Source organism: Amphiura filiformis, chromosome 3 (assembly GCF_039555335.1).
Source record: "Amphiura filiformis chromosome 3, Afil_fr2py, whole genome shotgun sequence".
NCBI lineage: Eukaryota > Metazoa > Echinodermata > Ophiuroidea > Amphilepidida > Amphiuridae > Amphiura > Amphiura filiformis.
This window is the reverse complement of record NC_092630.1, coordinates 70110636-70137688: the sequence shown is the minus strand read 5'-3', so window position 1 is coordinate 70137688 and position 27053 is coordinate 70110636. Positions and strand designations below refer to the sequence as shown.

At 36.1% G+C, this 27053-nt stretch overlaps 1 protein-coding gene across 1 annotated transcript in view; it reads left to right on the top strand.

Annotated features, from left to right (window-relative positions):
* Positions 1–27053, top strand: part of LOC140149044 (voltage-dependent calcium channel subunit alpha-2/delta-3-like) — a 354589-nt gene that overhangs the window by 232707 nt on the left and 94829 nt on the right. Inside the window, 6 exon segments of the mRNA XM_072171195.1 lie at positions 6661–6720; positions 8969–9131; positions 9828–9959; positions 12841–12901; positions 18667–18817; positions 24791–24865. Of these exon segments, the coding sequence (XP_072027296.1) occupies positions 6661–6720; positions 8969–9131; positions 9828–9959; positions 12841–12901; positions 18667–18817; positions 24791–24865 (642 nt within the window).

Here is a 27053-nt window from a genome sequence, read left to right as displayed (position 1 = left end):
ACTAAGTGTGTTCAGTAATGGCTCATAAATTGAGGTTTAGAGAAGATTGAATTACTAAACAATGCCAAATGGAAAATGATAAATTTTTATTCTGTATGCATCTCTCTGTCACATGCAACTCATTGAGAGAAAATAAATCAGTAAAATGTTGTTGTTTGTAGTGTTGTACACATTAAACCTCTGGCAGGTTCCTTGCTTTATGTTTCACTTACTACCAATGGTGTATTGGGCAAAATTTGAAAGGGGGCAAAATTGAACAAAATCTTCCTGCTGGCTACCATAATAATGACTTTACCAGGATAAGTATGCGCAAAGTGCTCAATTGAAATGCTAAATTGACTTAATCCCAAATCATCAAAACTTAGTTTTCATTTTCCACTGGTTTCAAACTCTGCATGGGACAGAGAACTACAGAAAATCACAGTGGCTAATGTCAACAAGTCACCCAATTTTGCTTATAACCATTGGTTCCTATGGGACAGAAAATGGCCAAAAAGCTGTAGAAGTCACCCAATTGGGCTACCTAATAAAGGGTTTGATAACCGCCATAGTTGACTTGATGAAAGGAAGTCAGGTGTCTGCAATGCAAACACACAGACATCAGTGATGTCTCCTTATGCAGAGTGAATTTCACACCCCAGTTACTACAGTATTGGTTTTCACTACAACGAGCAAAAGGCTTTTTTTTTTGTGCTGTTGATGCAAACAAGTTGTGTAGTTGCATAAGTTCTGCAATGATGAGTGTTGTATAGCAAGAAGTCCAATCGGTCCAACAGAGCAACTCATTAGTAATGGGAAGCAAGACGAATCACAATTAGATTTGAATGCAGCAAGCTTTATTTTACTTTCTCAAAATCTTTGCACTTTGTTTAAAATTGACAATCTTGTTGAAACCTGGTGTGAAAAGATGGGGTATGTAAATAGATCAGAAAAGGTTGCATATTTTGACAACGAATTCAATTCAGCTTGGCTCTCTTCAGAGCAACTTGACAAATTTATTTATGGTAAAAGTTTGTGATGAAGTGAGGGATGAGATCGAGTTACGAAACCTGTGACATAAGCAAAGTTGAAAAGATTTCATAAGAGGAGTGAAAGAAGTACCAACTGATAAAATAGAGTATTCAATCTGAACAAATAATGCATGCAAATCGGTCCCGGCAGGCAGTAAGAAATTTATCCATGACAGGATCTATGCTCCAATTGTCGCTGCCTGCACATTGATTGCAGTAGCACAATTCATAGAAAGCATACAACCGGCAAAAGGTAGAAACTTGATGTGTGGATTCAAAGTTGTGTAAATACAGGAAAAGACATGCAATAGAGAGGAATTTTGTTCACTAAAAGATTTAAAGGCAATGAAATTTTCAAAATTCTATGATTGAAAAGATTCATCTGGAGCATTTCTTCTTCCCTTTTAGTCTTATTTCATAAAAGGAAATTGAAAGCCACGGGAAAGCTGATCCTTGTGTCAACATTGACTGAAAGGAATCTACTCCTCAAGAGTTAAGACCTAAAAGTGGATCAATTGCAAACACACATAAGAATAATATAGTCCTATCGTTTGTGATATTTTATTATTATTTTCATCATTGTTAAATCAATCTTACCAACATCTTAAGAAAATATGTCAGCCATACAGACAGAGCAATCAAGTTTCCATATATAATCCAGGATTGTATTGCATCTTATGCATTACATAAATTGTAAATTACATTAAGCAACTTGAAGATATGGATTTTATTCATATCCACAAAAGTAAGAATTTGATGTGACTGTAAAACTAAACAAGAGTATATTCTTTTATGCCATGCATTGCTTAATGCTCTGCTTTTCCATGCAATCTAAGATATTCAGTGTTGAATTGTTGTGTATCTGTGCAGTACAACTGTTTTACTGAATAAAGTGAATCCAGAACACACAAATAGCTTACTTACTGCTCAAAGCTTACTCTAATCCTGCATTTCCTATACCTACTTATCAAGTCCATAATCAAATGCACCAAGATATATTTCCATTTTAAAAGATGCAACTCGGACTTGGGTCATCCAGCCAGCCATGAAACTAGGGATAGAATACTTAAAGCAAAGCTTACATTCCCTGCATTAAAATCCCTGAGGAAACCTGTTTGTCAAGGATATTATTTTATCAGGAAAATGCAAGAATAGTATAACTGTCCATGTGATACAAAGATGCTTACTAACCTCTTGCATTGTCAGAATGAGACCAGACATACATATTGTCGAGGGACGCTACTCAAAAGTGCAGTGTCAGTCATGTTGAGATGAATGAGATTGCTTATCTATCCAATAGTACTAGCCACTGATTCCTAGTATTCATTCTAAGAGTATTCCAGGGTTTCAACTTGTTGAATAGATATTCAGGGAGGTAGAAGAATTCCTGTGTTGGACCTCTCTTTTCAAAGAAATCTTTTACCAAAGCATTGAAAGCAGAGTCATTTTATATTAACAAAGCTTTTTTTCAACATCTTGTATTCAATATTGATCATTTCTATATAGATACAAAAACATGTTAAATAATTTTTATTTCCATTTTACAATCTGAACAATAAATTTTCAACTGGTATGAATATATCTGCTTGGCTCATGTATGGACATCTTAGCATTTGGTACGATGGATGTAAAATGCTCAGACAAAGTGAAAGTAGAAATGGTTACTTTTCCTCTCTCCTTGAAGAGACAGGAACAAAACAGGAGCCAGTGAGTTGGAAGGTCACCACAAAGTTTTGAAGGCAAATTAATATGAATTCACCATTCTGACTGCTTGTATAAACAACAAGTTCTTTACATAGCCACGTTCAAACCTTTCAAGGAAGTTGACAAACGGCCTGATATCTTTACAGCAAGATAGCACATTTTACAGTTACTGATCCTTTGATCTTAATGCCTTTGAATATATAACCAAGAAACATAATATGTAAACAGGTGTATAGTATTGCAGTTGATTCATATTGGATTGTAAATAGACATAAAGTAAGACTGAGTGTGTTCAGTAATGGCTCATAAATTGAGGTTTAGAGTAGATTGAATTACTAAACAATGCCAAATGGAAAATGATAAATTTTTATTCTGTGTGCATCTCTCTGTCACATGCAACTCATTGAGAGCCAATCAATCAGTAAAATGTTGTTGTTTGTAGTGTTGTACACATTTAACCTCTGTCTGACAGGTTTCTTGCTTTATGTTTCACTTACTACCAATGGTGTATTGGGCAAAATTTGAAAGGGGGCAAAATTGAACAAAATCTTCCTGCTGGCTACATTAATAATGACTTTACCAGGATAAGTATGCGCAAAGTGCTCAATTGAAATGCTAAATTGACTTAATCCCAAATCATCAAAACTTAGTTTTCATTTTCCACTGGTTTCAAACTCTGCATGGGACAGAGAACTACAGAAAATCACAGTGGCTAATGTCAACAAGTCACCCAATTTTGCTTTTAACCATTGGTTCCTATGGGACAGAAAATGGCCAAAAAGCTGTAGAAGTCACCCAATTGGGCTACCTAATAAAGGGTTTGATAACTGCCATAGTTGACTTGATGAAAGGAAGTCAGGTGTCTGCAATGCAAACACACAGACATCAGTGATGTCTCCTTATGCAGAGTGAATTTCACACCCCAGTTACTACAGTATTGGTTTTCACTACAACGAGCAAAAGGCTTTTTTTGTGTGCTGTTGATGCAAACAAGTTGTGTAGTTGCATAAGTCCTGCAATGATGAGTGTTGCATAGCAAGAAGTCCAATCGGTCCAACAGAGCAACTCAATTAGTACTGGGAAGCAAGACGAATCACAATTAGATTATGTGTTGAATGCAGCAAGCTTTATTTTACTTTCACAAAATCTTTGCACTTTGTTTAAAATTGACAATCTTGTTGAGCAATAAACCTGGTGTGAAAAGATGGGGTATGTAAATAGATCAGAAAAGGTTGCATATTTTGACAAAGAATTGAATTCAGCTTGGCTCTCTTCAGAGCAACTTGACAAATTCATTTATGGGAAAAGTTTGTGATGAAGTGAGGGATGAGATCGAGTTACGAAACCTGTGACATAAGCAAAGTTGAAAAGATTTCATAAGAGGAGTGAAAGAAGTACCAACTGATAAAATAGAGTATTCAATCTGAACAAATAATGCATGCAAATCGGTCCCGGCAGGCAGTAAGAAATTTATCCATGACAGGATCTATGCTCCAATTGTCGCTGCGTGCACATTGATTGCAGTAGCACAATTCATAGAAAGCATATAACCAGTAAAAGGTAGAAACTTGATGTGTGGATTCAAAGTTGTGTAAATACAGGAAAAGACATGCAATAGAGAGGAATTTTGTTCACTAAAAGATTTAAAGGCAATAAAATTTTCAAAATTCTATGATTGAAAAGATTCAACTGGAGCATTTCTTCTTCCCTTTTAGTCTTATGCCATCAAAGGAAATTGAAAACCACGGGAAAGCTGATCCTTGTGTCAACATTGACTGAAAGGAATCTACTCCTCAAGAGTTAAGACCTAAAAGTGGATCAATTGCAAACACACATAAGAATAATATAGTCCTATCGTTTGTGATATTTTATTATTATTTTCATCATTATTAAATCAATCTTACCAACATCTTAAGAAAATATGACAACCATACAGACAGAGCAATCAAGTTTCCATATATAATCCAGGATTGTATTGCATCTTATGCATTACATAAATTGTAAAAATTACATTAAGCAACTTGAAGATATGGATTTTATTCATATCCACAAAAGTAAGAATTTGATGTGACTCCGAGGGGCCTCACATAAATGGTCTGTACGCATATGTGACCAAAAAATAAGTAAAAAGGGGTGTTTTTTTAGACAAGGCAAGTTACGCTTGTGATGCATTTAAATAATAAATAAATAAATAAATTTTGGATTTATAAAACACTGATTTTCAAGAATAAGGGTAGTTTTCTGAAACTGAACAACATTTTTTGAAATCCTTGTGATCAGACGAATGATTTGGTGTATCTGTTGACAAGATTGGAGCATTTTTACATTTTACCCCTGTGTGACCTTTCGTGACATCTAGAGGTCACTAGGAGTCAAATCTGAAATGGCTCCACATCTTAAAATAAATTTTGGGGCATGCACTTCATGTGTGGACACTCTCATGCTTTTATCACAAAGTGCACAATGATTCAGCTTAGCAGCTGTACTAGTTGGTGTTTTCAGTATAAAACGGCCTAATGCTTGTATAATGTAATAATAATATTAACTCAATTTTCAAAAATGCCTCCTTTGGCATGCCAGATGCCTCCTTTATGTTTCATCTGACAAAACAGAATAATGTTTGCTTAAATCAAACAATTAAGTTCCGTATTTTTCCTGGAATTGAGAGTATGTTATTAGACACGGATGCAACTTACAAAAGTGATATTTGCAGTTTCTTGAAGCTCACTTCTATCCTCTTTTAAGTTTATATCAAAGCACTGTTGTTGTTAAATTTCATGAAAATAACAGTGTCCTGTAGGAGATTGAGAATGAGCATGCAATGATGGATTACAGTGTTTGGTGGAATCATGATAGCCCCAGCCTATATCTGTATATATGCCTGAATCCCAGTTGGGTCTTGCAAAATTAGACTGCCATATGTTTGCAACATACCTGGCAGGGAGAATAGATCTGACCTCAGACAGGGATATTTTACAAAAGGTCTGACAGGCAGCCATTTGGTACAATAAAAATACAATTTTAGAATGTGCTTTCTATTGAAGATAGCTTAGTTTTTGAAAGTGATTGACACAAATAATGATATTTAAGAACTTGCTATCTACTGAAGATAGCTTAATTGTTAAAAATGTTTGGCATCAATAATTTCAAATTAAGAACCTGCTATCTACTGAAGATAGCTTAGTTGCTGGCACTGTTTGGCACCAATAACAGAATAAAATAAGAGGTTGCTTTCTACTGGAGATAGCTTAATAGTTGAAAGTGTTTGGCACCGATAATAACATTTAAGAACTTGCCATCTACTGAAGATAGCTTAATTGTTGAAAATATTTGGCATCAACATTGTTGAATCAACAACAACAAATCTACTGAAGATATATATCAGTACAGGCTATTAAGAGATAGCTGCTTTGTGCTGCCACTAGCACATTTCATAATATAAGTAATAATATGATGAAGCTAATTTTGTGAGAAGCCCAGATTTGTTGGTTAGAATGCCTGCAAACCTTGCATTGTGACAAGTTTGAAAGTATATAGCTTTGTATTTCTTGATTTGTGAAATTAAGTCTACAAAAATGATATTCATTTGTACTACACATAACAAAGTGTTTAGTATTGAGTAGTATTACAGAAAGAATTGATCCTGTAGGAAGATTTATAGAACACAAAAACAGGAAATCCTTTATTACACGGTATCAGCATTTTTCATGAAAACAAGTGGTTTTATTTTTACATTGATATTATTGCGGTGTTATATGCACATACATCAACAGTTGAGGAGTATAAAACGATGCTTGATGTAATGGTGTATGTTTAATTTCTGATTGATCAGCAACATTTTTGAAAACCCTTATTGGATAGCATAAATCTTTGATTTACATATAATTATTCAGTATATTCTTACCAGTTACTCATACAATACATTTTTTTTCCTTATGTGTTACAGAGAATTGTGGCGGAGGCAGAGAAAGCACATGTGTTGCATAAGTATGATAATGATACCAAGGTAAGTTGAAGGTTAAGATGATCCCTAATTGGGTAAACTATCAACTAAATGTGACTGGACACCACGAATCAGCTGTAAAGTCGGCCCCCGATCAATTTGTTTTATTTCATGTTTAGAAAATATATATCATAAGCTTTAAAATGGTATATCATTTGACTTCAAACGATATCCAGAAGCGGGGTTATGGTTTGTTGAATTCTGTTCCTTCAACAAAATTGTACCTTTTTCCGTTCTACATGTGTCTCTTTTTCCACATTTCTGGTAATAAATATCAAACAGTCATAATTGGTGGTCATTTCAAATCATCCCCAAGTCAACAAGGTTCAGGAATGTCCTCTCATTGTTAATTGTTGGTTATACATACCTAGACAAAATACAATGCTTTGTTATCCAACACCTGAACAGGATTTAGCCAAAGCAAACAAAGAAAGGACTTTCTATAGAAATAGGTAGAAGCTTATTATCCTCTTCAGCAATAGGATTATTGATAGGTTTAAACAGTGTTTGATGAGATACTTGTCGCACGGAATTGAGATACCTATGAATACAACCTTCACGCACATTTTACACTGTAACTCAGAATACAATTTGCCGAATTTACGGCTCATTCATAGTGTCCACTCACAAATGGCTCAAAGGAAGAGTTTTTTTCAGTAAGAAGTCACTACAATTGTTAAAGGAACACTCCAGCAATCACAGCATTATGCCTTACATGTTAGAAAAATAATTATAAAGCACAAATCACATGGTTTTATTTAAAACAAACTCATATTGACCTTAAAACGAATAAAGACAGCCATCTCTCACCATGCACAAGATATTAAAATTTCCCGGGCACCGAAATTACCTGTGGCAATGACGTCCCAATAACACAATGAAGTCTTAGGACAGTTGAGCACAAGTAATCATAACGTCATTGCCATAGACAATTTGGGTGCAGGAATTTTGTTTGAATATCGTGTGTTGAGAGCTGGCTGTTTTTATTCGCTTTTATGGTCAATATGAGTTTGTTTTAAATAAAATCATGTGATTGATCGTGCTTGATAATTATTATTTTATCAAGCACCGTAGGCTATTACAGAAGCTAAGCTACTATGGAGTTAGAAATAAAACGCTCACCTGGATTGAATCTTTTCTCAGAAATTGTTGAGAACAGTTGTGAATGGGAAAACATCCGCTTGGATGCCTGTCCTGAATGGTATCCCACAAGGCACAGTATTGGGGCCTCACCTGTTCATACTTTTTATTAATAAGATCACAGACTCAGTAAAAGTGACGGCAAGATTATTCGCTGATGATTGCATTATCTACCGTACCATCTCAGACCAGAGAGATGAAGAGTCTCGTCAACAAGACCTGAATAGCGTGGTAAATGGGGCATGAAGTTTAATGCTGCGAATGATGCAACCGTGGCGTGTCCAGAAGGGTGCTTTGGGGCTGAGCCTGAAGCCCCACCCCCTGCACTTTGTTAAAAATCATGTAAAATCATTTTAGCCATTAAGCCCCCCCACATAACTCTGAAAGCCCTCTGAGCCCCCCCCTTGCCGTAACAGATCCTGGGCATGCCAGTGTGCAATGTCATGAGAAATCTAGAAAAAGGACTCCAGGGAGTGCAAAGTATGCTATGATGGGGGAACAAGTTACAAATCATCAGTATTTAGGTGTGCATATTGAATTTCAAATGGAATAAGCAGACACATGATTCTACTAAGGTAACAAAAGTGCTCAATTTCATCAAAAGGAACTTTTGTAATTGCTCCAAAGGTGTGAAAGAGCAGCTGTATCTAACCTTGGTTAAGCTACACCTCGAGTATGCCTCGATAGCATGTAAAGTTAATTTTGTATTACTTCCGTGGTCCGGGTACGCGATGGTGAATTGCGATCGTGTAGAAGTGACAAGGTCGCCTACAATGCGCCGCGCCGACGACCAATGGGTCAACCGACTTGTTGTCAAGTCCGTTGATCAGCCAATCAGCGTGATTGTTTATTTCTTCTGTGTATACGCTCGTCTACGCTAGGCGCACAGCTCGGACCACGGAAGTAATAAAGAATTAACTTTAATCCAGTCACAAAAGAAAACACAAAACTCAAAATGGTGCTATTATGGAGTGTTTTTGCTCAATTTCACATGCTTTATCAGGTTTTTTGATCAGTTTCAGGTTTTTCCATGAAACTTCATTTTTTCCCTGTGTATTGAGTGCCAGATAATGGGTAGTAAAATAACAAATTACTTTCTCTTTCTTTTCAGTTCCGATATTTTAATGCCATGTTGATAAATGAACCCTTTGAAAATGACACAGAGGATAGCCTGAGGTTAATGTTTGACTTGGAAGAGAATGAGCACTTTGACAACTTGTTGATTAATACCACAATCAGCACAGTTCAAGTTGCTACCAATGTTTACAACCTAGGTAAGTTTGCTTACTGAATTTGGCAGAGAGATAAATAACAAAATACTATGACTGTCCTAACATGTACTTCAGGTGATTCACCGAGCACGAGTAGTGTAGTGATCATGCTTTTGTATTGTTTTATTCTGACAACAGAGGGCGACACTGATTTTTTTATCAGTGAAAAGCTGTTTTTGCCTTTGAAGATGATTTACACTTAAGTTCTATTCGGCAAAAAAGCAAGCAGATCAAACTCATGTAGAATTTGCTAGAGTAAAAGAACAAATGTTTGACAGGTTAAGAAGTCATAGATGATTTTGGCCAACTTAAATTATTGATTCTTATAGAAGAGTTTTAAAAAAATGTGTCCACGCTGACATTAAAACCCACTTGGATGAAAACGCCAGCAAAATTAAAACACTGAATGAGGCGGCAACGATGGCTGATGACTATTCTGGGGAATTAGCAGTCACTGGGTTTAACAGTTCTATGGATATAGCCAGGTTTTATGATATAGCATGGTTTTGGATCACTACAGTCAAAAGGCCCTATACTCGTAGGTTGAGGTCATTTTGAAAATACATTTTTCTTAACTTAGTAAAATTCATGTAATCTAATGAAATAGCTTAAGATCTGTCTGCGTGTGTTACTGAATCATTTTTAAATGATTAAAACTACATCTTATCCATCTTCTTTTATCCATCTTCATTTTTGCAGCCCCCGAAATCCTTAATGGTATAAATGAGACAGAGTCTCTAGACAAGGTGTTCATTGCGAACTATGAACAGGACCCAACATTGACATGGCAGTACTTTGGTAGCAAATATGGATTCTTCCGCAACTTCCCAGGTAAGGAAGGATCTGTGACTATGAAATTTAATTTCACTTCTTCCTTACATCCATCTCAATAAGCCCAATCGCCATTCTTACTTACGGTTTTTGAGAGCAGTTTTGGGACACTTTGACCTCTGACATATCGGGAAAATTGACGTAATTATTATTAATTTTCTTATTATTGTCATAATTTTGATCATTAAAAATACTAAATAATTAATTTATAAAATACTAATATTTTTCATATTTGTTTTAAATATTGTAAAACATTTTAGATTACATTTTGTACGTACAAAAACCCAATATTTCTGAATTTTCTGAAAGGTCAAAGGACAAAGTGTCCTAAAACTGCAAAAACTGTCCTACAATGCATTGCAAACTTCCAATGCCGATTGGGCTTATTTCTACAGCCCCTGAATTCTTGAATGGTATAAATGCGACTGAGTGTTGGATAAGCCTACCACTCTTTAAAATGTCTGTAAATATGCACTGTTGATGACCATATTTCACAAACAGAACTAAACTTACTATGTTTCTTACAGTGAAAATAAGAATTGGCAACATGTTATGCACCATCCTTTGCTTCTATTCTTGGCAAGAATTATCAGGGTTATTAATAATACAAGCCCATATTGCATTTGAATTAATTTATCAGGCCTATATATTTTTGTTTGTATGTTTTGGACTTCCAAAAGAAGCTTAATTTGTATGTTCATCGTCAGCATTTTCACGGTGTTTTGTGCAAGGAACTTGATGATATTACCATGCATTCCTGCACCATCTTTGATTTTTTGTGTTTATCAATATTCAATAAATGCTATGTATATGAATGTTGTGGTAACATCAGTTGAGCTGTGAATACCAACAGACAGGACTGTTATTTCATGTCAGCCATCGTTACAACAGGTATTATTGCCAACCTATATGTGGTGGAATATGTTAGATAGGTTGGGTGCTGGTGCATCTTTCATTCACAGTACTGACGTAGCATGTTATATATTGACTGCAAATATTCTGCCAACAAACTGAAGGGTTCCTGTTACATGATGAAAAAGGAAATTCAACTCAAATAGGATGTTTGTTATGAATTATACATAGTAAGGGTATACATGCTGTATTTGGGGATACACAATCCAATGCCATGAATGCAACAACACCACACTCTTTATGCATGTTATACATTTTCTTTCTCATATTCAAAATAATCAACTATTTCAAATTAGTTTAATACCCAAGAGTTAGGTATATAGTCTGCAGTCTTATCCTGGGAGGCCACTCAAATGTGGTAGTGTACACAGCGGCACGACCATTTTTTGTACACAACATCCTTTGAGTTTCACCGTAGTAGGGAAAAAATGCCTTCACAAGACTTACTACAAATTTTGCATCCAAATCAAGTTTTAAGACCAATTTTGGACTTAATTCACATAGTTTTTGAAAAATGATGTTAAACAAGTTGATCATGATAAAACAAACTACCCAATTGTCTTGAAAATGTGTGTTTCTATCTCCTTAACACATAACCAATGCAAGTTACTTTCTCTTATCTTTGGTCCATCTTGTGCCAGTGTATTTCCTGAGTGCCCTGGCCGGTATCTTGTGTAAAGTAGTTTATTAATTATTCATTTAGCACATGTGGTTTCATTAAGTTTACACCTACACTAATCCATCATCCAGATAAAATTACAATGCTGAAGAGCTGTACTAGAACTGATCACAGATTGCAATGCAGCCGACGCCCCCTTGAAAAACAAGTGAAGCTGTGATGGAGCACCGCATCATCTGCTATATTGGGCTACCTCAGAGCTGGGTAGCAGACGGCTATGAACCAGTTCTACTCATGAAAATTAGAATGGTTGTATTGCATCGCTATAAAGGTGGAGGCTAGGGCCTTCTTACCTTTGGTAACATCCAAATGGCTGCCTGCCAAGTCCATATTGCAAAATATCCCGGTCACCCTGCTTGGCCTATTGCACATGCTGGTCTCATTGCACAAGACCTAACTGGCTACCTGTCAGGCCTAGTGCAAATATCCCTGTCTCAGGTCAGATCATAGATTAATAAACACACAGATTGGAATTTTCCATGCCTGTGCCCTCTAAGCGTACTTCGAATTAAGCTGACGCCGGTACAGCATTCAGACCTGGTAACATCACTTATCTTGCACGCAAAGTTTCTTTTGTGTACGCTCACGTTATTTGCGCTATTTTTGAGTTTTCTCATGCGGTACCTGACATAGGGTCGATTCCCATAGGCAACATGCCATGATTCCGTGGTATGGGTCAGATATTGTTCTTCCTATGGGACCTATTGCACAATATGCTGGTCTCATTGCACAAGAACCAAATGCAAGTGACAAGACTATAGTGTGCAGTTCTGATTCTGCCAAAAAACTGAATGCATCAAATTCATAGTAGCAAGTATCACAGTGTATATGCACATTGACTTACCCTGTCCCTCAAGATGTACCTTTCACCACTAGCCAAGTTTTCCAAGATTTTTACATGTCTATACGAGTCTTTGATATACTTCTCCGCAAACAAAATATGTATGTATCCTCATGCACACCCATATATAAACCATCCATGCAAATGAATAAATTGCAAGGCGAGAAAGAAAAATGATAAATGTTGGAGTGTCAAGATGCAGGGCAGTGGTACTAAACATGACTTATTCTGTGGACAATAATTCTGGGTGGATGCATATATGATTTGGGTACCAAATGTTGCTCCTGAAAGTGACCCTCATCTCCAGCATATACTATGTACTGGGGAGGACGGTCCATTGCATTAAAAGACAATTGAACATGCAGACTTGTGAATTCAGGCATCAACCTTTACCTTCATAAAAAAAAAAGTCAGACTTATATTGTTCTTTTTTTTTTTTTCTATTCAAGGAGCCAAATGGACTATGAATGAGAAAGGATTGGATCTCTTCGATTGCAGGAAAAGAGGATGGTAAGTTTGATTTTTATGATGTACAAAAAAACAAAAAGTGATACATGTATTCCAACTGAAGATTCAGAGTGAGAAAAAAAACCAACTTAATTCCACCCAGCCACTTTTTTGTCCTATTATTTCAAATATCAATGAAACAACAGAATAAAGTGATAAAATATGCTGTGGTATGAAATATTTATCCCATGCTATCTTCAGTAGATAGCATAGCAAGAAGGGATTAATTCAATAATACTTAGGCTGTACCAAGGGTGTAAATTGGTTGAGTGACAAGAGGGACACATCCCCCTTGCTTTTCAAAGGGGGGAACACAATATCAAATTCCCCCCCCCCCCCACACACACACACATTTTGGTCCCCCCAAAAAGAAGGAAAAAGGAGAGAAGAGAAAGGGAGAAGAGGAGAAAAAGAGAAGAGAAAAAGTTAAATTGCACATAATCACATAATTGAGTAGGCCCATCATTGCCCATACCTAAAAATGCACAGTCGGGTCAATCATAAGTAAATAGGCCTGCGATTAATTTAGGAATTGCTTGAAGGTAGGTCCATGGCCCAAAAGCTTAGGAGAGAAATCACCATCATGGCAGATCATCACATCATTGAGTAGGCACTTACTGCACTTCCTGTACATATTGATAGATAGATCAATAGTCTCCATGATAAGGGAATATCAGCACTAAATACACTCAAAAAGCTGTGAAAATAGACAAGGTAACTTAACTTACTTTAACAAAATTGCAGTGCCTTTAAACTTTTAAAAGAAGCCCCATTTTTTGCAAGGCATAATGTTGCCGACTGAATTATGTGGGTAAGTGCTGTTTGGCATCACTTTAAGCATAAAACTCTCTATCATAGACGAAAGTGCCATTGTAATTATGAAGGTAATCACACCTCAATTACATTCAATACATGATTTGCAAGTATTGTACTCAATTTCTATCTGACTTTTCCCTACACTAAATGCGTATGATTCTTGGAACAAACCCAAGCCTAAAAGCGTCCTCTGGTTCTGTTGTCCATTAGCACTGAACGGTTTCTTGTTCCTCCTTGTCATAGAATAAACATCCTTTTTAAAGTGATTTCTATTGAGTTGAGCTGTTGCCAAATTTAAATTGTTGCGTTTCAGGTTAAGGTAAACACTGTTTAGTGATTTGATTCATTTGATTTGACAATAATTGTTCTCAACCTGTCCATCTATCTAATTATATAAAGATGCAAACATTGAGACTGTGATAGTCATAGCATGTGTCAGAACAATTTTGACAAAATCCACCCATGGCTGGGGCACTTACTCTTTGGATATGGAGCCCATTTTGAATAAACATGATGAATGTAGTGTGAAGAGATGCATCACTGTTTAGAATGATGAAATACTTCTTCTAAGGTGTTCAGTGACCGTGTTTGTGCTTGCCAGAGTAAATTAAGTTCTGAATAAGGTTTGACTAGTCAAAATTTACAGGCTAGTAAAATAATAAAAATGGACATGCTCCAATCATACACAGATAAGCTCTGAGATAGCATGAGATATGCATGTGCAGTTCTGCTGATATTCTAAATAAAAGTGCATTCAATAATAGTGAGATAACAGTATCATTCTATTTTCCACACAATTTGTTCAAAATTTCATTTTCTCCTCGCCACAAGGTATTTTCTTTTTACACACAAATTTCCTGGGCCCATGTCATGCATACATGTATATTAACCATCACTGAAGACGTGCTTTGAGGTTTTCAAAATTCAAGTATAGTTCTTACAAATGCTTGACTAAACCCTTATGTTTCAATGTTTCCTGACATAATCATGTATGTATGTATGAATATAATTTTGAATAATGGATGAAGGGAAAGTACAGCTCTTGAATTCTCCATAGAATTCAAGAAAAAATACAGTAACTGTTTCATTTAATTTGAAGACAAAATGCAAGAAATGAGCAAAAGTATCAAATGTAATTTTGTGCTTTTGATATAATTTATCAGATACTTACTGGTATTGAAAGGTAACTAGTATTCTGTCCTTGCTATTGATTTTGTGTTTGCTTGCTTGTTTTTATATTGGTTTTGTGATTTCATTTTTCAAAAATTTGAAAAAGATACAATTGCAATGCAGCATTGAACAGTGAAGCTTTCCTTTAAAGCGCCATTCAACAATTTGCTCATTCAGAAAATGGTAAAAATCATTAATATTCAACTTTTTGGTGCCTTTGTTAGTAGCATAGAGATGCTGATAAAATTTCCCACTATACAGTAAGGTAAATAAGCATATGGATAAAAAAGTGGGCGGGCGGGGTCACATAATTATTGTGATTCAGATGTAGTCCTTACTTTCACAGCAGTTGAATTTCAATCTTATGTTTGGCACAGAATGTATAGCCTCTATCATGTGCTATGCAGTTTAAATGGTCAAAGTCTGCAAAGTTTTGTGTTTATGGTTTGTGTAAATTATACATTTTCCCCTTAAAAAAGGCATGCACAAATAGTAGTCAACCATTTTGTAATGAATTCAGATGCATCACACAAGTTCCTCACTTATAATTTGGTTCATCTCAAGTTCGGTAGTGACGTAGGTGCGTATTTTGCTCGCAGCAGTATCGAATCGCACGCTGAAAGTTAAACGCCCTGAGTGTACACGCGACTTGAACAGGGGCGGTTTGTCAACACGCTATGACGCAACCGAAAAGAGCATTGACGTCACTACCAAACTTGAGGTGAACCAAATTATAGTGATCCCTGGGAAACCTTAGAGATCACAGGTAGTGAAACTTAAACAAGATGGATGGCAGAGATGTGTCAGTCACATGTGTATAGTCTCTTTAGTGGCTCTGAAAAGAGCTCTTTAGACAGCCAACTAAGAAGTTTTGATTGAAGCAGCCATTTAGACAAAAAATATTCTGAAAACGAACAGCTACATGCAGATAGGAGGTAATTCGCATATTTGACTCACAGTTCTTTAGGTATTTTGGTTGGTGTCAGGATGTTAGACACATGTAATATGTTGGAATGGACAATTTCAGTATATTATCATGATTTGGGGGTTTGGTAAATTCAGTAGAGATGGAATGTTTTGCCTCTGTTTTTAGATGTCTCTGTCATATACATGTTCTTTGCGTAGACAACACAGCAAGCAATTGAAATGTTTGAATGACATTTTGATGGTTTGCATACTGATGTGGATTTCCTTTCTTTACCATTACTCATCAAGTACCTTTATGTGTTTATAGGAAGCAGATCATAATACGTGACTACAGTAACACGTATCGCCCTTGTTTTTTTCAGGCAATTCTTTCAAACAACTTTCTCCCTATGTATAGATGAAGAAGATTTAATTTGGTTTAATCTACAATGAAAGTGCCACACAACTACTCTTACTTGTTGAGACTGGTTTGATAAACCATATGATAACATTATAGGAAACTATGCAAATGGGGGAATTGTTGGCACACATTTTGGGTCACCTTTTTTATATTACACACTAATCAACTTTGTGTTCTAATGGAGTATCTGGCACATAAACAGACCTAGTGACAAACGTAGACAATGTAACTGATGAAATAAGGAAATAAGAACAAGTTAACAAATAGAGAAGCTAGAGAGCAAGCATGGGAAGAAAAAATGTGTGGAAAAGCAAGAAAGGGAAAATATATGCTATACCTCAAAAAGAAATTTGTCATTTCCTTTCATAGTGAAGTATATCAATATTTTTATGCATCAAATGGCAAGAGATAATACCATTTATATCTGTGATATATCAATTCATGTAAGAGCACTCTTCAGAAGCAAGTACATAACATGGCCTTGTAATATCTATATCTAGATCCTTTTCAGACGGTCATGGAATCCACAAGGATTGGTGTACTTCATGATTCCTAAGTCAATTTCTGATTGCTTGTCCTCACAACTCTGTAAAAGGCTGTAATCTTTAAGATTTACAATACTTGATTATTTAGCTTTGAAACTACAACCAGAAGCTGACTGTCACCTCTCCAGTTTGCATTTGATTGAAACTACATTGTATACAATAAGGTCATAGGTGAAGATATCACAAAATAGCTTGTTCACATGGTATATAGAACTGGAGGATCACTTGGAAATATAGCAATCCCAGATCACAATATCTTCTAGATTTCTTGAGAATAAATTGGGTGACAAACTTAGAGATTGACATTCTCAAGACAGTTAACACAGCAGATTTTTGCTCGAGAACTGTGTTGCTTAAGCAAGAAACCCTCCATGTGGACATGCCTTTATCACATACATGAGATAAGAATGTTCCAGAATTTCCCAGCATGCAGAATTTGTACAATTTTACTTCTCAGAATTACACAGGTGTCAAATCCTATTATGCTGCATATGCTTACAATATGAATTTTGAAGAACCTTATTTTACTACTTTATTTGTAATCAACACTAAGTCTTACTACATGTAATCCAATACTAAATGTTGCAAAAAAGCTTAACCATGTTAACCGTGTGTGATTCTAGAACATCCAGGAATAATCTTTCTAGTATAAAGTCATATTTTCTTGGTTTTAAGCTCCAGGATAAAATGAACATAATTAACATAGAATGCACATGGGATTTTTCCCGTTCTTTTCAAATTTAGATTTTAATCAAGACTGACATCCCCTGAATTGTGTCAATTAAGTTTTCTTTGAAATATCAGTATTTCATACCACAGGACAAGAAATTCAACTATTTCTGTGTCAAAATTGAATTTCATAGGCAAACTATTTCAATATTTCTCATCACTTGTCTATAAAAGTGTTTTAATCAAAATTGACAACTTTCTTCTTTCGTTGCAAAATTAAAAGATAAATCCTTGGGGCAAAAATGGAAAAAAATACAAAGGAAAAATGGAATATAGCAGCCTACATATTTATCAACTACCTGAATGATAGTTAAGAAAAAAAATTACATTTCCTTTTATTTGTGGTAGACTTTAACAATCCATTCACTTGATATGCATGAATTCTTACTATGATCAAAAAATTTCTTTCATTTAGTAACATTAAGAACCAAGATTCAGCGCTTGTGGCTTGATTAGTGGATTAACATTTTTGCTTCATCCAATTAGGGGTTATATTTCATAGATTAAAGCTCCAAGCTGAGTTCCAAGTGGCTACTTGTTACATACATACATACATAGTGTCGTCTGACGATCACCTTTAGGCATGAAATCTGAGTAACGACTTCTGTTCTGGAAGGTCTAACTTTGAATTAGTTAAATACATATATATTTTATTTTTTTAAATGTGCTTTTTCAAAGAATCAAAGCCCAGTACAAGCTGCTGCCGTAGGGCAGAAATAAACATGCAATACATAAAACAAAAGGAAATTAACGCTCATATGGAAACAGGTGCAGCTTTAACCATATTTAAGGCAAGAGAAAGGACCTCTCTGATGGGAAGAGGGAGGGTCTAACCCTATTACCTATGCAGCAATTCGTTTTTGGGAAAAGTCTTGTATGGTCTCTAGATTAACAAAGATTGTGTGTGGATGGGAGAAAATTAATTTCAGTTCATCTTGACTAAGTCTAGAATAAGTGAATAATAATTTTCTTTACTTTGTTTAGATGATTGTGATCATTCCCAAATATATATATATATATCATTATGTAATCATAAAGGTGCATTCCCAGATGAACAATGTGAGGATAATAACCACATCGGTACATTTAGCACCTTAACTAACTGTCATACTAATGTTAATATAACAAGTATGATTTCTGTTACTAAGACTTAAAATTCAAGTTTTATTTTTTCTTTGCAGGTATATTCAAGCAGCAACTTCACCGAAAGACATCGTGATCTTAATGGATGCCAGCGGCAGCATGACAGGGTTGCGAATGGAGATAGCAAGGCATACAGTACGCGTTGTTATCAAAACACTATCTGATGATGATTTCTTCAACGTCATAGTGGTAAGTTTTAAGGGTTACTGTCTAAAATGGCAGCTTTTTTTTTGTAATTTTCTCTGCTATAAAGCAACAAGTTGTTTAAAATATACATTAAAGACCAAAATAGTCATAAAAGATGAATAGCCCCGCATTATGATTTTATAACAAATGTGATGTGATTAATGAGTCTGATGTCGATCAAATCTAAAATTCAGTTTTTAATTTTTATTACATGAGCCAAGCTCTGAGCTTTATTTTGCTGAAAACCCTCTCATAATTTGATATACGGTTCCAGAGATATGGCCATTTTATTGTTGCTCAGAACAATAAAATACTAAGGAAGTTGAATGCTATTATTGGCTATATCTCAAAATCAATATTCCCGACTCATTTTGCTTGATCACATCACAAATATGCACCAAAACACATTTGTTATAGAATATCATTATTCTCAATTGGACTCTTGAATTATTGTTACCTTACATTTACCATAGAGCATGAAGCAGACAACGAGCTTGAAAAAGTGATTTGATTATTAAGAGTATGCAACCATATTTCATATCCAACTATTTGTTATCTTTGGGAATTAAAGTTGATCATATGTTTTACCTTGTTGGACTAAACTCAGTTTTACTCCTGAATTGAATTCAAATGGAGTTGAGTCGCACTAAACTTAGTTTATGTCCAAGACTAAAATTCCTCTCCTTATTTTGTGTGAAACCTAGCCTTTCAGGAAAGTTTGTTATCACAGAATGAGGTGTGCACGACTAGACATTGCAATAACTGAGGAGGGGAGAAAAGAAAAAAGCCTGTTCCGCATAACACCTTGCTAAGTTCAAACTTGTCACGTTTCAAGTGGCCTCATGACAAGGAAGTTATACATTTCTAATACATTTGTGGCAAACTTGACACATGCACTTTTGGTTTAAAAGAAAACCTTAGATAGCCGTAGGGCCACGTAGTGCATGATGCATCAAGATGAAGCACGCTTGGTTGGTCGGTAATGGACATTTGAGTCAATACTAGATGAAACACGAGAACCGGCCGCCCTGTGGAAAATGTCATGCTACTTGCGCTTTGAGGATGTGGTGATGTAGCTGTGACAATGAATATAAAAGGTGTTGTTTCATGGTGTTAATTGGTTCAAATAGGAGAAGATTTGTTTGAATTGTGATGTGCATCACAAGGAGTGAATCCAGGATTGAAAATGTTGAAATTTCTGGGGCTTAGAGACTAAAGTTAGCTTTTTGTTCTCAGATATTGGCTGATTTTATAAGGTTTTGCCAATTTGATGGGTTGGGGGAAAACTAGCACTTCTTGCCCCACTCCAGATGTACCCACCCATGTATCTCCATCTGATAGTAAACATGTCTGGAAAATACACCAAATAACATTAGTAGAATACTTCCCTATAGAGTATCAACTGTTTTCATATACAGCTCCCCAATAGTACTCAGAGTGAGTGGGTAGAGTGAGGCAACCTAGTGAATTAGTAAATAGCCCAGTGATGATGATAATGAGAGTAGAATAATTCCACTTCAGCAATGCTTGTATTAAGATGAATACCAAGTGATATGTGCTCATTTATGAAATGCCATATAGTCTTAATAGATTTGTTTATGTGATTCATTTCTCCTGTGTTCATTTTCAAATGTTTTGACAGGTCTGGTACAAATTAGATACCTAGTCCTTAGTAACAGAGGTGTTAAAATTCTGTATCCTATCCTGGCCTCAAATATGACCGGTCCATATGTCACTTCAACAAAGAACAGAGAATTAATATTATCTTTGTAGTGTTGAAATTGGATAGGAACATTGAGTTTACTGTGCCCTAATTTTAAATCATACCCTGGAGTTTTCATGTTCAAAACAAGTAAGTGAATCTGCAATTCTATAAGGAAGTCTTTGTTGATATTAGGTCAGGTATACAATACAACCCCCTCAAAGGACAGCCGGTTTCTATTTCTAGACATATCTGAAAGGTAGTCTGTGAACTCGGTATGGACAATGAGATGTATGTATGTGAGCATTTGAAGGGGAAATGTGTTTGTATGTGTTGTTGAGCCTTTGACATGATATTGATTCAAGCTGTGTTGATGTCCAAACTCTCCTCTATGTAGCTCCTATAGTTCATTCTTGTGAAATCAATGTTATCCCTATGCCCGTGTTGTGAGATATCACATTTTACACAGAGATGTCTGACATTGATTGGGGCAGAATATGAATTGAAGACGAAGGAAGATGTGTATAGGGAAATTGTTATTGAACACGGCTTGATGTTGTATTGCTGCTATTGGCTACACAATATGTGAATTGAGGTTATCTGTTAAAGCTTGGAAAGTAGTAACTCAAAAATGGTCTAATAAAGCTGGCAGGGCAGTATTATATTCCAAGCCATCATTTCATTTCATCTAAAGGCAATCAATCATAATTGTTTAATTCAATAGTTGAATGGAGATCTGAGACTAGCTTACCTAATATATAAATGCCTTTGTCATATAATGACAAGTTAAAGCATTTATATATGGTAAATGTTGCCCAATCATCTTTTAACAGAGAAAACCCAACTCCTCATGTTGAATTAAGTACAGCAAACTGACTAGCAGTGGTTGGTACTGCATCGTAAGTTCCCAGGTGGTTTGAAGGCCTCATGATGTGATGGCAGCTGCAGGAATTGGAATATCGACTTTCTGATGTAGCCACCATCCAAATGTGAATTATTTACTAGGTAGACGGAAAACATTCATTGTGCATTCAGTAAGATACAGAATTGCTTACCCAAATACAGATAGCCTTATATAAATGCACACAGAAGGTGTTTGAATCAATCATTCTATAGAGTTCAGTAAACTATATTTTTAAAAGGGATTTTCCCTCTGATGAGCGGATATCCCAGGGGATTTCCCCTCCCTTACATTACATACTGATAGACCATAGTGCTGTTAACATTTGCTCTATCAAAACTGGTCTTGAACAATTCTGAGATGTTTTACTTTAATAATTAACATTATATGTGACACAATTCAAGGGAAATTAGTCTAATGTTGCAATAATATTGATTTGAGTTATTGACAAAAACTGTGCTCAAATTTGTTTGTTTGTTGAGGCCTTTAAAGCTCCAAAGTCAGATTTGGTTGGTATTTTAAAAATTAAAAAAATTTGCCGCATACACTAATAAAAATTGCAACTTCACCACAAAATATATGATGGCAAAAAATTATTAATAAGGTGTGCCAGGCTTTAAAAAAAAAAACTATTGAGCAGTTGTGCACTATGAATTACAAATTTTGAAAATGTTATAATAAATATATGAAAATTCAAGTATTAAAAAAAAGCTACACTATTTTTTCAGACTTTAGGGTCGGTCAGAAAGGGTAATGCAAATCTTTTTAAGGGGGTACTACACCCCTGTGGTAAATTTGTGACTATTTTTGCATTTTTCTCAAAAAATGATAACACACTGGTAACAAAAGTTATGTATATTATTGGGGCAAGGAATCCAATTACTACAATGAAATTTCAGTGACTCAAGACAAGCAGTTCAGTATAATATGATAGGAAATGAGGTACATCCTAGTGGTACCTTATTTCTTTTTATAATTAACGAACCGCTTGTTTTGGGTCACTGAAATTCCAGTGTACTAATTGGATTCCTTGCCCTATAATATACATAACTTTTGTTACCACTGTGTTATTAGTTTTTGAGAAAAATGCAAAAATACACACAAATTTATGCGCCCCTGGATATGCCCCAGACTCCTGGGTGCTTTTGCTCCATCTCCAACCCTGGATATGTCCTAGATTCCTGGGTGCTGGTGCTCCATCTCCACCCCCTGGATATGCTCCAGACTCCTGGGTGCTGGTGCTCCATCTCCCCCCCCTGGATATGTCCCAAACTCCTGGGTGGTAGTGCTCCATCTCCATCCCCTGGATATGCCCCAGACTCCTGGGTTCTTTTGTGCCATCTCCACCCCCTGGATGGATATGCCCCAGACTCCTGGGTGCTGGTGCTCCATCTCCACCCCCTGGATGCAGATGGGCCACCATGTTTGAATATCACTCATGGTGTGTAAAATAGTGTACGTCTGCATTATTTTGTCATGCACCAGCGTGCTTATTGCATTCTGCATTATAAAGATACGCACTAAGCATTACATGTGAAAACATTTGTAATGCTCAAGCTTAAAGACCAAAATTATCATTTGATTTTGGGCTTTGCTGATTAACACTATTTTGGTCTCTTTGCATGAGAAACCAATATGGCAGATTTATCATTGTGTTAGACACTGGACTATTTGGAGTTTTACACCTGGAAGCTACAACAGTTACTATCACCGGATAATGCATTGGACAAATTTTGATAAGGCTACAATGAGCCTAAGGTTATGAAAACTATTAAAAGAAAGGAAACACAAGTTTAACAAACCTGTTTTAGAGAACTTTTTAATTATCACTATTGTTGTTAGCCTGTACCTCTTTAATGATACATGTATTATATTGATTTCCAGTTATTATGATTCCCTATCGAAGGCCCTTTCCTATTACACCTGAACCTCATAGAAGAAATTGACAGTTAAAGTGGTGTTCTGTCTAGCTAGTTTTATTGTCTGCAATTGTCTGTCTACATCATGTCTCTTGTGTCCACTCTAATTTCACTCGTCTTATTTCCATCGGAGGTACTTAGGATACCCTGTCAGGTTTAAATCGGTGGTGTTTGTTCCCGGTGTTTGTTACCAGCCTATGACTTAAGTTTGGCATAGGTCTGGCTGTCATCATGCCATGTCAGAATTCATTAGAAGTGATATACTACTAGTACTAGTTACTATTTTGCTTCATGCAGTTTAAACTTGTAGCTGTTGATCTTCTGAACAAATTTGGTCCAAATATGACCAAAAATAAATTTAGGGTTTTTTTTCCAGATTGATGTATCTTGGTCTTAAACAGGACCATACTGGAAGTGTTAAAATATTTGAGCCGCCATCAATAATTGGGGTGGCCAAAATAAGATTTGTGTCGACATTTACATGTCTTGAAAGTGGCCAATGGTAGGAAAGAATAGGGACAAACAAACAATTAAACAATAAATGCCAAGCCTTCACAATCACAGTTTTCTATCAGAAACACTATAAATTTAATATACAAGTTTACAAACTAGGCAATTACCTCTTTACTTGTACTAGAAACAAAGTTTCATTTTAGGGTCCCATGCCGCAGTGATTTCATGATAGCTGCACCTGTTCCAATAGCTATAGGATATTGCCTACCTAGTTTGAAGCCAGGTAGTATCAGCTAAATTGCAGCCAGCATTGTCTTGTGCATCTTGACATCTTTGTCAGGAGATGAATTGAATACACCTGTATTGCTGATGGATTCAGGGAGGCAAATGGGGGACATTTCTTGAGGTGATCAGAGACAAACTGTTTCTTTGAAGTTGATTGCCAATGGCCAATGTACTAAAAGGGAGAATTGTATTATGTTTGCATGCCAACCATTGAGGGGTAAAGTGTATGTAGTTAAAAAGATACCAAATTATCATTCAATCTTTTCCCAAATAATGGTATGTTGGAAGTGCATTTTCTTGGTCACAGATGTGACAATCCAATAATTTCAAACCCATTGTCATATTAAGCCCCTATTCTATGTAATTTGTGTACCCTTTGCAATTCATGTTTTTTGCACAGAAACAATGAGGCTTGTGTATTTTTTGTTTTGTTTTTATATGGTTTAACTCTCTGAGCACTACCTGCCAATCTAACATTGCCTCTGATTGGTCAATTACATGATATATTTACTTTAATCACCAATCAGAATGGAGCTCTGCAAATAATTCACCTCAATTTTTTTGCGTGGTGAAATTATTCTAACAATGTTGCTGATTGGTTCAATTGAAAATGAAAACTTCTTTTTGGCCAATCAGCAGGTAGTTCTCATGGGGTTAAAGTGATCTGATCTTGTCACACATAGTCATTTGACAACTTTTGACATTTTTCTTTTCAGTTTAATACAGAGAGCAAAGCAATCCAAGATTGCTTCAATGGAACACTAGTACAAGCCAATTCTGACAATAAAGAGGTAAGTTTATAGGTTGTTGTTAACGTTGTTGTTGATTTATTATTATTTGTACCAATTAGCTGTATAGAACAACAAATAGAACAAAATTGTCCACATCCTCAGATTCTACTGCTGCGAAGAAATGCTATTATTGATGCCTTGTATGGAGTACTTGTAGGAGCAACTACAGTACATATGACCCATCATATTAAACAACAGCTGATGTACAGCCAGTCCTGGGTGGGGGGTACTCATGTTTGGCTTAGGTAGGTATGTGCTTCTAGGAATCTAAAAAAAAAAAAAAATCTCTAATTAGATGAAATTGGAGGGGTATTTTCTTTCGAAAAAAATTCAAATTTTATTTTATACCAAAATTGACTTGGAAGAGGGGTCCATTGTAATACCAGAGACCCATTTGTATCACATCCCTGTATTGTCTTTCGTACAGAGTTCCAGGCAGACAGGTACCATTTCCTACACTTATAGGGACCTTTAACGTCTAGGGTAGAAAGCTCTCATTGCTGATACAAATTGTAACATAGTTTAGCACATTTCATGCATTAATTCATACATGATAATTCATTCATTATACAAGGTACTGCACTATGCATCTCATGTTGAATATATCATCATGCCAAGAGCCATTGCATCATTATAATAAATCAGTGGATGTAGGTTAAGTGAACCACGCCTCCCAGAAATGTAAAAATTGTGATAATGATTTCCAATCGTTGCAAATTATTTGCTTGCCTCATGGGTGTCACTGCAAATTTACTGAATTTCAGCCGCATCTGACCTCTTGCCTCCCTACTACCGTACTGACGCGAGTATAGTCCCACCTTCGAGTAAATTCCCACCCCAAATTTTCGAAAAATTTCAGATATTAAAAAAAAAAAAGTTATTTATTTTTTCGGCTTTGTGGTGTCCCACGACCTAGACCTAAATGCTAGGATCATTCATGGTTGACCTAAAAAAAAAAAAAAAAAAAAAAAAAATCAAGATGTTTTTGTATTTTAATATGAAAATTGATAATTTGTATTCATGTCATACTCTATTAATGATTTCAAAATGCATTGAATTTGAATGCATTTTGAAATCATTAATACAGTATGACATGAATACAAATTATCAATTTTCATATTAAAAATACAAAACATCTTGATTTTTGTTTATTTTTTTTTTTTTAGGGCAACCATGAATGATCCTAGCATTTAGGTCTAGGTCCAGGGACACTACAAAACCGAAAAAAAAAAAAAAAAAAAAAATTGTTAAATTCGAGTATAGTCCCACCCCCCAATTTTGAAAAATGTTCACCCAAAAACGGGGTGGGACTATACTCGCGTCCGTACGGTACTACTTGCCCTGCGCTCTCAGCCATACAAACTTTATCTGTCTACTGGTAATACCTCATGACCTCTTGCCTCCCTACTACTACTTGCCCTGCGTTCTCAGCCATGCAAACTTCATCTGTCTACTGGTAATACCTCATGACCTCTTGCCTCCCTACTACTACTTGCCCTGCGCTCTCAGCCATACAAACTTTATCTGTCTACTGGTAATACCTCATGACCTCTTGCCTCCCTACTACTACTTGCCCTGCGTTCTCAGCCATGCAAACTTTATCTGTCTACTGGTAATACCTCATGACCTCTTGCCTCCCTACTACTACTTGCCCTGCGTTCTCAGCCATGCAAACTTTATCTGTCTACTGGTAATACCTCATGACCTCTTGCCTCCCTACTACTACTTGCCCTGCGTTCTCAGCCATACAAACTTTATCTGTCTACTGGTAATACCTCATGACCTCTTGCCTCCCTACTACTACTTGCCCTGCGTTCTCAGCCATACAAACTTTATCTGTCTACTGGTAATACCTCATGAGTGCCCGCCTCCCTACTACTACTTGCCCTGCGCTCTCAGCCATACAAACTTTATCTGTCTACTGGTAATACCTCATGACCTCTTGCCTCCCTACTACTACTTGCCCTGCGTGCTCAGCCATGCAAACTTTATCTGTCTACTGGTAATACCTCATGACCTCTTGCCTCCCTACTACTACTTGCCCTGCGCTCTCAGCCATACAAACTTTATCTGTCTACTGGTAATACCTCATGACCTCTTGCCTCCCTACTACTACTTGCCCTGCGCTCTCAGCCATACAAACTTTATCTGTCTACTGGTAATACCTCATGAGTGCCCGCCTCCCTAC